Genomic DNA, 12,449 nt, shown 5'->3' with positions numbered 1-12,449 from the left:
CCCACCTAAAGGTAGAAAACTTCTAAATGTATCCTGCTTTAGCCAACGAGTGTCCCCTGGCTCAGGAAAAGCATGTGGAGGAGCCATAGTGCTCAGCAGAGACCTAAATGTTAAAGCCACAACAATACTAAAAGGCAGATTCATCTTTTCCAAGAGAACACTAGGTGGCAAAACTAAATTGCCGATTGGCTCCATATATGATCCAATTTCAAAACAGACTTCATCCAGAAAACACTAAATAAATCCATCTCCTCCAAAAGGCAAACAATCCTGGGAGGCACCTCCTTGAGAGACATCTGCCCCACAACCACATGGGCAACTTTCCTCCAAGGGAGACCCAAAAACAGACTCTCATAGACTACTACAAAGGCTAAAAAATTGAGGTCTGTACAATATATGGGGTGAAAAGAACCCAGGCAACACCAGCCACACATTCTCAAGTCTGGGCACCATGCCATAATGTCCAGATTGGCTAGCATTCTGCTCACCAGGCCTGATCCCCTTGGCTGGAACAACAAATGTTGATAATGTTAAGATCACAGACATGCCCTCTCTCAAACTAGGAGAGAAAATACAAACCACCTCATCATGGTCCTTTAGTCCCACACTGAACACAAACCAAATGGCGAGGGTGTCTCTCTCAAAGACCCTACAAAACTACTTTGAGGACAATGGTGTAGAGAATATTAACCCCCCTCAGGCATGGCCAAACTTGGCCCTCCAGATGTTTTGGGACTACAGTTCCCACCCCCGACCATTGGTCCTGTTAGCTAGGGGTGATGGGAGTTGTAGCCCCAAAACATCTGGAGGGAAAACTTTGGCTATGCCTGACCCCCCTCATCTGGGATGCAATGAAAGCAGTTGTCAGAAACCTGTATAAAAGAAAAAGCATCCCTTAAAAGCAAACCACCTCAGAAATTAACCAACAAGAACAGGATATCACAACCCTCTCGACACACTGCAAACAAACAGGAGCCAAAAAACTAGAACAAAAAAGAAGGGAGTTTGACATATCTGGTTGGGGGGGCTAAACCTAGCTCTTTTAGTGCCCGTGAGAATGCTGCTATGAGGTTTGATTCACTCATCTACCCTGATTCAAAGGCATATGTGGTTGCATATTCACACATGAACTCCTGTGGCATGGGCTCAAATCAATGGGAAGTTTCCATCTTGCTGGGTTTGTGTGTGAAGGAAGTCGCAAGACGGATCTTAAAGAGGCAGTTGTGACATGTGTTGTGAGAGCCAATTATAAACCAACACTAGAAAGTCTTCATAAGCATTACATGCACAGGATGTGTCATACTGTCAAAACAGAATCGGACAATCTTCAAAATATGGGTAAGTGCACCAAAAATATTTTTTTCTCTTTATGTTTTATTTATTCCAGATTTTAAAAATAAAAATCAGCTTAAAAACCATCCATACAAATTGGATTTCATAACAATCGTTTTAAGTAATAGAAAATAATATGAAAATATTTACTGTAAACGTAAAGGCTGCTTTTGAAGTCAGAATAAAAAACTACTTCCTACAGTGAGGCTCAAGCAAAGTCTCCGCTACTGAAGGAATACACGATACATTAAAAAAGCATTGCTCCAAGTGGTGCTGCAGTAGAAACCCCATTCAGTTCAGGGCTTGAAAGGAACTTCTGTCCAAGTCCTATCATAATGAACATTGCCTTCAAATGTATGCTGAGAATTAGAATACTGTACAACAGAGATGCCTGCTTTGCGCCACAAGGGTTGAGAAACCTGTGGCACCTCCAGATATTGGACTACAACTCCCATCGTCCTGACCATCAGCCTTCCTGGCTTGGACTGATAGTAGTTGCCATCCTGCAACATGTGGAGGCACACAGGTTCTCCACGCCTGCTATAAATAGTCTTGACTACAGCAATATATTATAAATTATACAGAAATGTTCTCTTGTGTGCTTTCCCCCTCCTTTTTATCCTGCAACCATGAAAAGAGTTACATTCCCTACTTAAATTCTTCGTATAAGAAGCAACGTGAAAATAACATGACAAACATGCATTGCATTTTTCTTTTTTAACCAGTCCCTCCCATTTACCTTCAAATAAATTAAAGGCACCCCAGCTTCCTTACCCTTCTAGTTGCAGTCCAGAAACCTCTCTCCCTCTGCACCATCCCAAATAAATCCGCACCAATTTCCTCTGAACATAACATTTTTCCATTTAAAGTTTGATTGTTATGTGAAAACAAGGGAAGAGCATGGCTATGGCTATCATCAATGAAACTACAACAATTATTTACAGGTGGAAATATATGTTGTATCAGCAAATGCATTTCCAAAGCTGAATTTGCTGAGATGACACTAATGCAGAGGTGGATACTTGCAAAGGAGAACTACAATTATAACCCAGACTGTAGCTACCACTTGTTCCCTACAAATGCACCCAGAGGCTGTTCTCTTTGTGATTTCATATTAAGTGTAGTTCTGCCCTTGATTGTGTGTTTCCTAGCAAGAATTCCAGCTAAAAGCAATGTGTCTCCCACCTTCCATTCTACCTGCATGGCAGGGGGTTGGACTAGATGACTCTCGACACCCTTCCAACTCTACAATTCTATGAGTCTAGCCCAATGTGGCGAAAAATCAGAAAGCCGCACATGAAAAATACTATTGGCTCCCTTGCTTTAAGTCTTTCTTCCAAAATTTGTTCAGATACGGGCTTTAGGGATCTTGCTGACTTCTAACTCCCTTCTTTGCTTAATGTTGCACTTGTCAAAACCTGTCAAATGGTCAGGTGATGTTACTGAAGGCACTCCTTGGATGTGGAATTTCGTCCTGGGAAACCGCTAGGTGCAGGCTGAGTGGCCATAATCTCACAACAGTTTGCCTCAACATCGTTCCTGTGAGTTCGTCTGCAGCACTCAGTTCTTCTTCTGGGAACCTATCATGACCTTTGAGACGAAGTTTACAATGGCACTGGCAGGTTGCTCTGGATCATTCTCTGCAAACAAGTGGCATACATTGTCTGCAGTGTCACCTTGTTTCCTTGCAACAAACCCAAACACCCTGTAAGCAAAGGAAATGCGCATGAAAAGAAAGAAGCATCATGCCACTGAGCAAATAATGGAATTTGGAGGCCAGAACTAACTTAAGAGAAAGCAGTTTGCAAACTTGCCCCCCACTCCCAGCTGTCTTCTGCGACTACAGGAGACATTAGGTCAGAGCTCACATGGTGTTCACTTCCTCCAACCTCTCCTGTGTCCCCAAGGGTACCTCTTACAGTTGGGGGGAAAGTATTTGATCCCCTGCTAAATTTGCCCATTTGCCCTCTGATGAAGAAATAACCAGTCCATAATTTTAATGGTAGGCTTATTGTAGCTGGGAGAGACAGAATAACAACAGGAAAACCCCCAGAAACCCAGAAGACAAAAGTCAGAGATTGATGCGCATTATAATGAGTGAAATAAGTATTTGATCTCTTTGCAAAAGATGACTTGGTACTTGGTGGCAAAACCCTTGTTGGCAATTAGAGAGGTCAGACGTTTCTTGTAGGTGGCCACCAGGTTTGCACACATCTCAGGAGATATTTTGTTCCACTCCTCTTTGCAGATGCTCTCCAAGTCAGTAAGATTTCGAGGCTGATGTGTAGCTACTCAAACCTTCAGCTCCCTCTACAGATTTTCGATGGAATTAAGGTCTGGAGACTGGCTAGGCCACCCCAGAACCTTAATGTGCTTCCTCTTGAGCCACTCTTTGTTGCCTTGGCTGTGTGTTTTGGGTCATTGTCATGCTGGAATACCCATCCTCGACCCATTTTCAATGCCCTGGCTGAGGGAAGGAGGTGCTGACCCAAGATTTGACGATACATGGTCCCATCCATCGTCCCTTCGATGTGGTGAAGGTGTCCTGTCCCCTTAGCAGAAAAACACCCCCAAAGCATAATATGTCCCCCTCCATGTTTGACGGTGGGGATGGTGTTCTTGGGGTCGTAGGCAGCATTCCTCCTCCTCCAAACACGGTGAGTTGAGTTGATGCCAAAAAGCTCTATTTTGGTCTCATCTGACCACAACACTTTCACCCAGTTCTCCTCTGGGTCATGCAGATGTGCACTGGCAAACTGCAGACAGGCTCTCTTGAGCAAGGGGACCTTGCGGGCTCTGCAAGATCTCAGTCCTGGTAGTGTGTTACCAACTGTTTTCATGGTGACTATGGTCCCAGCTGCCCCGAGATCATTGACAAGTTCCCTCCATGTAGTTCTGGGCTGCTTCATCATCATTCTCCTGATCATTGCAACTCCGTGAGATGAGATCTTGCATGGAACCCCAGACCGAGGGAGGTTGACAGTTATTTTGTGTTTCTTCCATTTGTGAATTATTGCATCAACTGTTGTCACCTTCTCACCAAGGTGCTTGGCAATAGTCTTGTAGCCCAGTCCAGCCTTGTGCAGGTCTACAATCTTGTCCCTGACATCCTTGGACAGCTCTTTGGTCTGGGTCATGGTGGCTACTTTGGAATCTGCTGGATTGATTGCTTCTGTCGACAGGTGTCTTTTCTACAGGTACTATAACAAGCTGGGATTACAGGTAAGACCTCTCCCTTACAGCAGGTGCTTCTAATCTCAGCTCATTACATACAGTGAAGATACCAGGTAGCCTGACACCTGGCTGGTTGATAGGGGATCAGATACTTATTTCACTCATTATAATGCACATCAATCTCTGACTTTTGTCTTCTGGGTTTCTGGGGTTTTCCTGTTGTTGTTCTGTCTCTCCCAGCTACAATAAACCTACCATTAAAATTATGGACTAGTCATTTCTTTGTTAAAGGGCAAACGGGCAAATTTAGCAGGAGACCAAATACTCCCCCCCCCCTCACTGTACACAGGTAGATCTGATCCAGGGATCTCCAATAGTTAACACCTACCACAGAAACACCATTCTGCCCAAAGCATTTTAATATCTCAGGACTTCCGTTTTAGAACTACTTAGAAATTTAACTGAAGTTGCATATTTAGAGCTGGGGAGTCACTCAAAATGCCTAACCAAACTCCCCACCAAGCAAATGCTATGGGGCCACATCAAAATTTCCCACATGCACCCGAAGCTAGTTTTGCTGGAGGAGGAAGGAACCAATATTAAGAGCACACCTCTGAAAATGTCACTCATTGTTTAACTGCAAGTGCCATCTTCTTCAAAATAGTCACAATCCCTTGACCAGCATCTCTTTGTACTTTACCATCTAAGCCCCATTTTGAACATGTCATTGCTGGCCTTCCAAAAGCCTTCACATGCTTGCCAGACTCTGCTTCACCCAATCCAACAAGACTAGACCATCGCTCCTCCTACAACTTTCTTCCTTGGCTACAAATACTTCTTGTTGTTCAGTCGTTCAGTCGTATCTGACTCTTCGCGACCACATGGACCAGAGCACGCCAGGCACGCCTATCCTTCACTGCCTCTCGCAGTTTGGCCAAACTCATGTTAGTAGCTTTGAGGACACTGTCCAACCATCTCATCCTCTGTCGTCCCCTTCTCCCTGTGCCCTCCATCTTTCCCAAAATCAGAGTCTTTTCTAGGGAGTCTTCTCTTCTCATGAGGTGGCCAAAGTACTGGAGCCTCAACCTCAGGATCTGTCCTTCCAGTGAGCACTCAGGGCTGATTTCTTTAAGGATGTATAAGTTTGATCTTTTTGCAGTCCATGGGAATCTCAAGAGTCTCCTCCAGCACCAGAATTCAAAAGCATCAATTCTTCAGCGATCAGTCTTCTTCATGGTCCAGCTCTCACTTCCATACATTACTACTGGGAAAACCATAGCTTTAACTATACGGACCTTTGTCAGCAAGTTGATGTCTCTGCTTTTTAAGATGCTGTCTAGGTTTGTCATTGCTTTCCTCCCAAGAAGCAGGCGTCTTTTAATTTTGTGACTGCTGTCACCATCTGCAGTGATCATGGAGCCCAAGAAAGTAAAATCTCTCACTGCCTCCATTTCTTCCCCTTCTATTTGCCAGGAGGTGATGGGACCAGTGGCCATGATCTTAGTTTTTTTGATGTTGAGCTTCAGACCATACTCTGCGTTCTCCTCTTTCACCCTCATTACAAGGTTCTTTAATTCCTCCTCACTTTCTGCTATCAAGGTTAATTCTGGCTTGGGATTCATCCAGTCCAGCATTTCGCATGATGAATTCTGCATATAAGTTAAATAAGCAGGGAGACAATATACAGCCTTGTCGTACTCCTTTCCCAATTTTGAACCAATCAGTTGTTCCAGTGCTTTCTAAGGCCCATTTGACTTCACTCTCCAGGATGTCTGGCTCAAGGTCAGCAACCACACTGCCTGGGGTGTACGAGACCTCCATATCTTTCTGGTATAATTCCTCTGTGTATTCTTGCAGCTCTTCTTGATGTCTCCTGCTTCTGTTAGGTACAAATACTAGCAAGTTGCAAATGCCATGATTCCCAATTCCTGCAATGCTCGTTGAATCAGAATGGGGAGGAAAGGGGGCTGTTAAGAAGGGCAGCAGATGCCATTTGTATGTCTCTGCTCTTGTCCCACTAAGGGTATCATTTCCAGGACATGAAGATTGTTCCAAAAATTGTAGGAAATGTGGTTAAATAAAGATGCCATGGGTCACATTGGTGATTCCAAATTGCCACCTGATAAGATTCCCCAAGCCTTGCTCAATAGTCCTGATTTAGAGGATATCTGAAGGAAATGCAGAGTCCTGGACATGGTCTAAGCTGTTTGCAAAGGTGGTTGGATAGTACAGTAAGATACATGCTGTTACTTACTTTGCTGAAAGGCTCTCTTTCATCCATCTTGTTGCATACAGAAGAGGTAGTGGGAGGCAGGTGGGGGAGAGAAAAGATTAATGTTTCTATTAGTGTTTTTTGTAGTCTCACACAGTATTATGAATGTTGAATTAGGAAAAGCATTTGCCATCCTTACTTCCTGTCCTGTGGATCCAAAGCACAGAAAATAACAGTGTTGACCGGATAGTGCCTCCTGAAGAAGAGCCTGAGGGAAAGAGAAAATATGACAAAATACATTTAAGAAATGTGATCGTTTTATGGCTACATAAATTTATGTGCTTACATCTCAGGTACATTCTACCGGGGGTAGTTTCCTGAGGGGATAGGAAATTGCAATACAATGTTTGTTGTAGGGACAAAATACATTCTGCATTAAACACAACTGGCATTGCATGATTCTTTTATAAGACTTTAACTGGCAGTTGCGAAGGTGTCAAGGAACATGGTGCATGAGGATGTTAACCCTTTCTTCTCATGCTGTTATGGCTGCTATTTCACATGTGAGGAAGGCTGCTGTTTGCATCAATGGTAATGCCATTGCAATGCAGTGGCAGCTACTGGAGGACGCGATTTCCACTGAAATCACAGCATAAAAGCTTAAGAAAAACCCTCACTACTGAAGAGGTAGGTCTTGGTTAGGCCCTTTATCATGGCTGTTGTTCCATGTTAAAAAAAGAAAGAACCTAACTAGGCATTAAACAGAATGTGTACTTTGGAAGCCTGGCAGAAAAACAGCAGATAAACATTGAAACCAACTGAAATAATCACGAAGCATTCTAATAGGTTCATACTTGTTTAATTAAAATATATATCAATAAAAATAAATTTTAAATTCATATTGTCCATGGTCTCTGTGCCTTTAGGGAAGGAGTCACTCACTTCAGGCTGGGCATGCAGCAAAGAGACTGAGGGTTTTTGGTAGCAAACACATCTGTGGACCTCTGCGTGGCAGCCCACTATTCAGGGATGGTGGACCAAGCTCAACTTGGTGTGCCACAAGATATGCAGGTCTAAGCCAGAGGTTTACTCCCTCCCCTTAATATCCTCAAGGGAATCTGGATTTCCCCCACCCCCCACCCGCCCGCTTTACAAGTAGGCAACACTCCATGAATTGCCATGGACACAGCTGGGGGCAGTCAGCTGCTATACTTTTGAGTAATATTTTTGAGCTCCAACCCAACATAAGGTACAATGAAGAGTCAATGTTACTAGCTCCAATGTAATCAAGAAAATGAATGCTGCTAGTTGTATGTATCAAAACATGAATGCCCTTCATCCGAGGATCACAGGGCTGTTGACAATATAAAAACACAAGAATACGTAACATAGCAACAAACAAAGACAATACACGAATGGGCTTCCTTCGCTGTTCTGCATATTTAACCTGATGAAAGCACTCCTTCACCAGGCACCTGTCCTGAATTCAGTTCACTCAGAGTATCATCATCTGAGTACAAAATGCACTGCCAGTTTAGACATTCCTGAAAACTCTCGCATGTTAGTGATCTATATAGCAGGAAGTAATGTTTTAACAAATGCCCCTTATAAGTGTGCTGGTCTCGGCATGGGAAAGGCCACATCTCAGCTGCAGACCTCATGCTTTGCATGAAGAACATCCCAGGTTCAGTTTTTGGTATCCCAATTTAAAAAGATCTCAGCTATGAGATCTCAGGCTTTGAGGACTTGGACAGTACAGAGGGACACAGACCGGTGGTCTGACTCCATATCAGACAGCTTCACATGGTCACAGAGTATTTGCATTAGCTCAAGCAATAGGGCCACATTGTTTTCCTACAGTGGCTCAGTGCAAATAACTAGAAAGCAGAAGCAACTCTGCCCCTTTTTCCAGGTTGGCCACGATCCACCATCAATATCCGCAGCATCTTGCCCCTGCCTACTTGGCAGTGCTGCTGCTGCAAAACCAGATATATGCATTTTTGCAGGCTCCAATTTCCTCACACACGCACACACACAAAAAACCCAGACTAAAACTGGACTTAAATGCCAAATGTATTTTTAAATGGCTGTAAGTTCCTATCACTTGTAAAAAATTCCTGTGTAATGGATGCAAATAGTCCTTAGAAAGCACAAATCCAGTATTAAAAAAGAAATTCTTTTGAAGCCTCCAACAACCCCCAAAGCCAAGCATATAGCAGTGCCAGGACTCACTTTCTCTGGTTGTCCGTCAGTGTGATGCCCTGTGCAGACACTTTGAAATGCACCACAGTAGAGACAGGAGGCGGCTCTTCAGCCAGGGTTAAACTCAGGGCCTTCTGCACTGCCTGATAACCAGTGAGGGACTCCATTTCAACCGAATTCAGGTACCAAACATTGCATGCTGTTCATGAAATAAAGGAAGAAAGACAAGGAAAGAACTCTTAACAATGAGCAGGATCTGCACAGAAAAATCTTACTTTGGTTCTGATGGCAGACATATTGCGAAGCAGACGCAGGAACTTCCTTCACACAACTGTTTATGTCGGGGGTTGGCAACCCGCGGCTCCGGAGCCGCATGCGGCTCTTTGACAGGTTTGCTGCGGCTCCAGGCAGGGCCGGCGCTTAGCGCCGAAATGTATGCGGCGCCGCGCTGCGCTGCTGGCCCGCCTGCGCCCACCCACTTGCCGCGCTGCTGGCCCGCCTGCGCCGCTGCCCCGCCTGCGCCCACCCACCCCGATCGCGGGGGATGGGGGGAGGCGGGCAGGAAGCGACGGGGATGTTGCTGGATCGTGTCAGCACCTCCGTTCGCCGAAAGAAGCTTCTTTCGGTGAACGGAGGTGCTGGGCACGATCCAGCAACATCCCCGTCGCTTCCTGCCCGCCTCCCCCCATCCCCCGCCGCGTTCGGCGGGAGGTGCGGGGAGGCAGCTGCGATGCCTGCTTTTGGGATCGGTGGGCGGCAGGGAGGTTGGTGGAGGATTTCCTCCACCACCCCACGCGCTGCCCTCCGATCCCAAAGGTGCGGGGTGGTGGAGAAAACAGCGGGGATGCTGCTGCTTTCTCCACCACCCCGCGCCGATGCCAAAAGCATTCTCATCCCCGCATGCTTTAAAGCAGTGGTGGCGAACCTATGGCACGCGTGCCAGAGGGCACTCAGGGCACTCTCTGTGGGCACGCGCGCCATCGCCCCAGCAGGGATGTAGTAGCTGGGGGTTGACAAAGTGGGCAGCTGCTCCCCCCCATGCCACTGCGGGCGGGAAACGCTTCCTAGAACGCACACCGCCTGCAGTCAAGTCAAGGAGGAGGAGGCGGGGCTGGGGAAGAAGGAGCATCCAGCAAGGCCGCGCAGACCTCTGAGATAGGCACTGGGTACACTGAGGGAAAGGCTGCCAGGTCGGGATGTGGAAGGGGAGGCTGGGGCGGCCTTTCTTCTCTCGCCGCTCGCCCGCCCACCTTCCCTGTCTCGTCAGGCGGCCAAGGAAGGCCCTGCCGCCGCCGCTACAGCGGCCTCACTCTGACCCTCTTCCTGACCCAAAATGCTGCCGCTCTCTATGGGTACGTGGAGGAGGGGGCTCCGTGAGGGATAAAATACCGACTCTGGCTGCGCCTTTGGTGAGATTGCACTGAGGCTGAAGCACCGCGCAGGAGCCTCTCGCGTGGGAAGAGCTGGGGCAGGTGGCGCCTGCAGAACTTCCTTCGCTCGCAGCCTCTCGCTGGCCCTTTTATTTTCCTGTGGACGCGGTGAATGCACACAGAGAACACTAGCTTCTGGAGCTGCCAGGCTCAGGGAAGGATTTAGCCTGAGTTTTCGTTTCTGTCCCCTGTCCCCCACGCATGCACCCACCACCACGACCCAGGTGGTGTTTTGAAGTCCCTTCCTTGGGAATCAGCAGCGACCCAGTTCGGTGCACTCGTAGGTCTATCGCTTTCACAGCTAGTTTGCTCCTGAAATTAGCCAGTATGCCTCACACAGGCATAAAAAGGGACTTGGGGGGGAGGGAAGTTTGGGACCCCCTCCACCCAGCAAGACTGAGCAGGAAAGTCCCTTTGGAGAGGAAGGGTGGAATGTAAATTCATTTAATAATATTAATTCATTATAAAAAATAAAAAAAATCCTTGCAGTAGCACCTTAGAGACCAACTGAGTTTGTTCTCGGTATGAGCTTTTCGTGTATCTGAAGAAGCGTGCATGCACACGAAAGCTCATACCAAGAACAAACTCAGTTGGTCTCTAAGATGCTACTGGAAGGAATTTTTAAATTATTATTATTTTGTTTTGACTACAGCAGACCAACACAGCTACCTACCTGTAACTGGAATTAATTCATTAGTAACACATATATTATTTATACCCCTCCCCCCAATCTGGCTGGGTTTATTTATTTATTTACATTTATTTGTATGTGCACATGCAGACAATCATTATTATCCCATATTAAATCCCATAGTGTTGGCACTTTGCAATAAATAAGTGGGTTTTGGGTTGCAGTTTGGGCACTCGGTCTCTAAAAGGTTCGCCACCACTGCTTTAAAGGGACATGGGGAGGAGGGGAGAAAGGGAGCGTTCTCCCCTCGTCCCCATGTCCCTTTAAAGCAAGCGGGGATGAGCCGCTGTGAAGGGCTCCCCCTCCAGTGCACCCCTCCCTGCCTTTTAGAGGAGGAAAACCAGTTTTGATCCTGGGTACGCCCCTGAGTCAATGCAAAAAAGTAAGAACTTATTCTTGTTGTTTTTACTAATTATACTTTGCATTGGCTCCTATACGTTATTTATTATTATTGCATTAAGGTAAGAAACAATATATGCAGCGTTATATTTGTTTTAAATGTCGCAATGGTTTTGCGGCTCCCAGTTTGTTTGTTTTCCTTTGGGAACGGGTCCAAGTGGCTCTTTTCGTCTTAAAGATTGCAGACCCTTGGTTTATGTAGACATTCAGGCTCGTATGTATACAAGCTCACAGAATGCCATGCAGCAGCTATTAGCTCGAAAATCGAGACCCAGTGTGCACTAATTAAACTTTTTATTTATTTTTACCCCACCTGTTCTCTCTTAGGAACACACAGAAGTTTCATATAACGTTCACAGGCTACGCCAGCAAGATGAAACAATGACTGGTTTTATTTCTAGGTTTCTCTTTAAAAGAGATTTTAACAGTCTATAGCCTTTAATCACAACTCACTTGGGTGCTTATGTGGCATGCAAAGCCTTCTAATATTGATGTGCCAATAACGATTCACTGACCTGCGCCTTGCTTCAGAAGCTCAGCAGCAGAGTTTGCAGCCGTCTGCGGAGAGTTTTCAGGTATCTCCTCCAGGGGGTCTGCAAAGAGAAATGGTAACTTGCATATTCCATATAAACTGGATTGAGAAATTAGTGAGATTCTGTGTGTTACATGACACCTTACTGGAGCTATTATAAGGTCCAAAGTACACTCGCCCCTTCAACTATGTATGAGAAGAGAGGAGAAAACTCTGGGAACAATTCAAACTCAGTCAAGCACTTTTAAGTCCCATTCATTTCAGTGAGTGCATGGTATTTAAAAGTGCTTGATTGTAAATAAAGCAAACAGCTACTTTGCAGCGTCTTGTAGTACAAGGTTGAAAATTCAAGCTTGCTTTTTATATATTTGCTTTGGACAGCTAAAATAGTGTTTATTTAACTGTCAATATATGATAACGGAACTGAAACTATATTCATTTTTAAACACTGTATGCTTTATAAGATCACATGATGAA

At 45.5% G+C, this 12,449-nt stretch overlaps 1 protein-coding gene across 1 annotated transcript in view; it reads right to left on the bottom strand.

The window, feature by feature from the left end:
* Positions 1-1,363: 1,363 nt before the first annotated feature.
* The window catches only part of TNS3 (tensin 3), a 57,448-nt gene continuing 46,362 nt past the window's right edge, over positions 1,364-12,449 (bottom strand). The window contains exons 13-17 of the mRNA XM_033168832.1: positions 11,956-12,033; positions 8,951-9,119; positions 6,918-6,986; positions 6,761-6,787; positions 1,364-3,037 (exon numbers count right to left, since the gene is read on the bottom strand). Of these exons, the coding sequence (XP_033024723.1) occupies positions 2,893-3,037; positions 6,761-6,787; positions 6,918-6,986; positions 8,951-9,119; positions 11,956-12,033 (488 nt within the window). The 3' untranslated portion in view covers positions 1,364-2,892. The remainder of the gene's footprint in view (positions 3,038-6,760; positions 6,788-6,917; positions 6,987-8,950; positions 9,120-11,955; positions 12,034-12,449) is intronic.

The sequence above is a fragment of the Lacerta agilis genome, chromosome 14, assembly GCF_009819535.1.
Source record: "Lacerta agilis isolate rLacAgi1 chromosome 14, rLacAgi1.pri, whole genome shotgun sequence".
Taxonomy (NCBI): domain Eukaryota; kingdom Metazoa; phylum Chordata; class Lepidosauria; order Squamata; family Lacertidae; genus Lacerta; species Lacerta agilis.
This window is presented reverse-complemented; position numbering and strand designations above follow the sequence as displayed.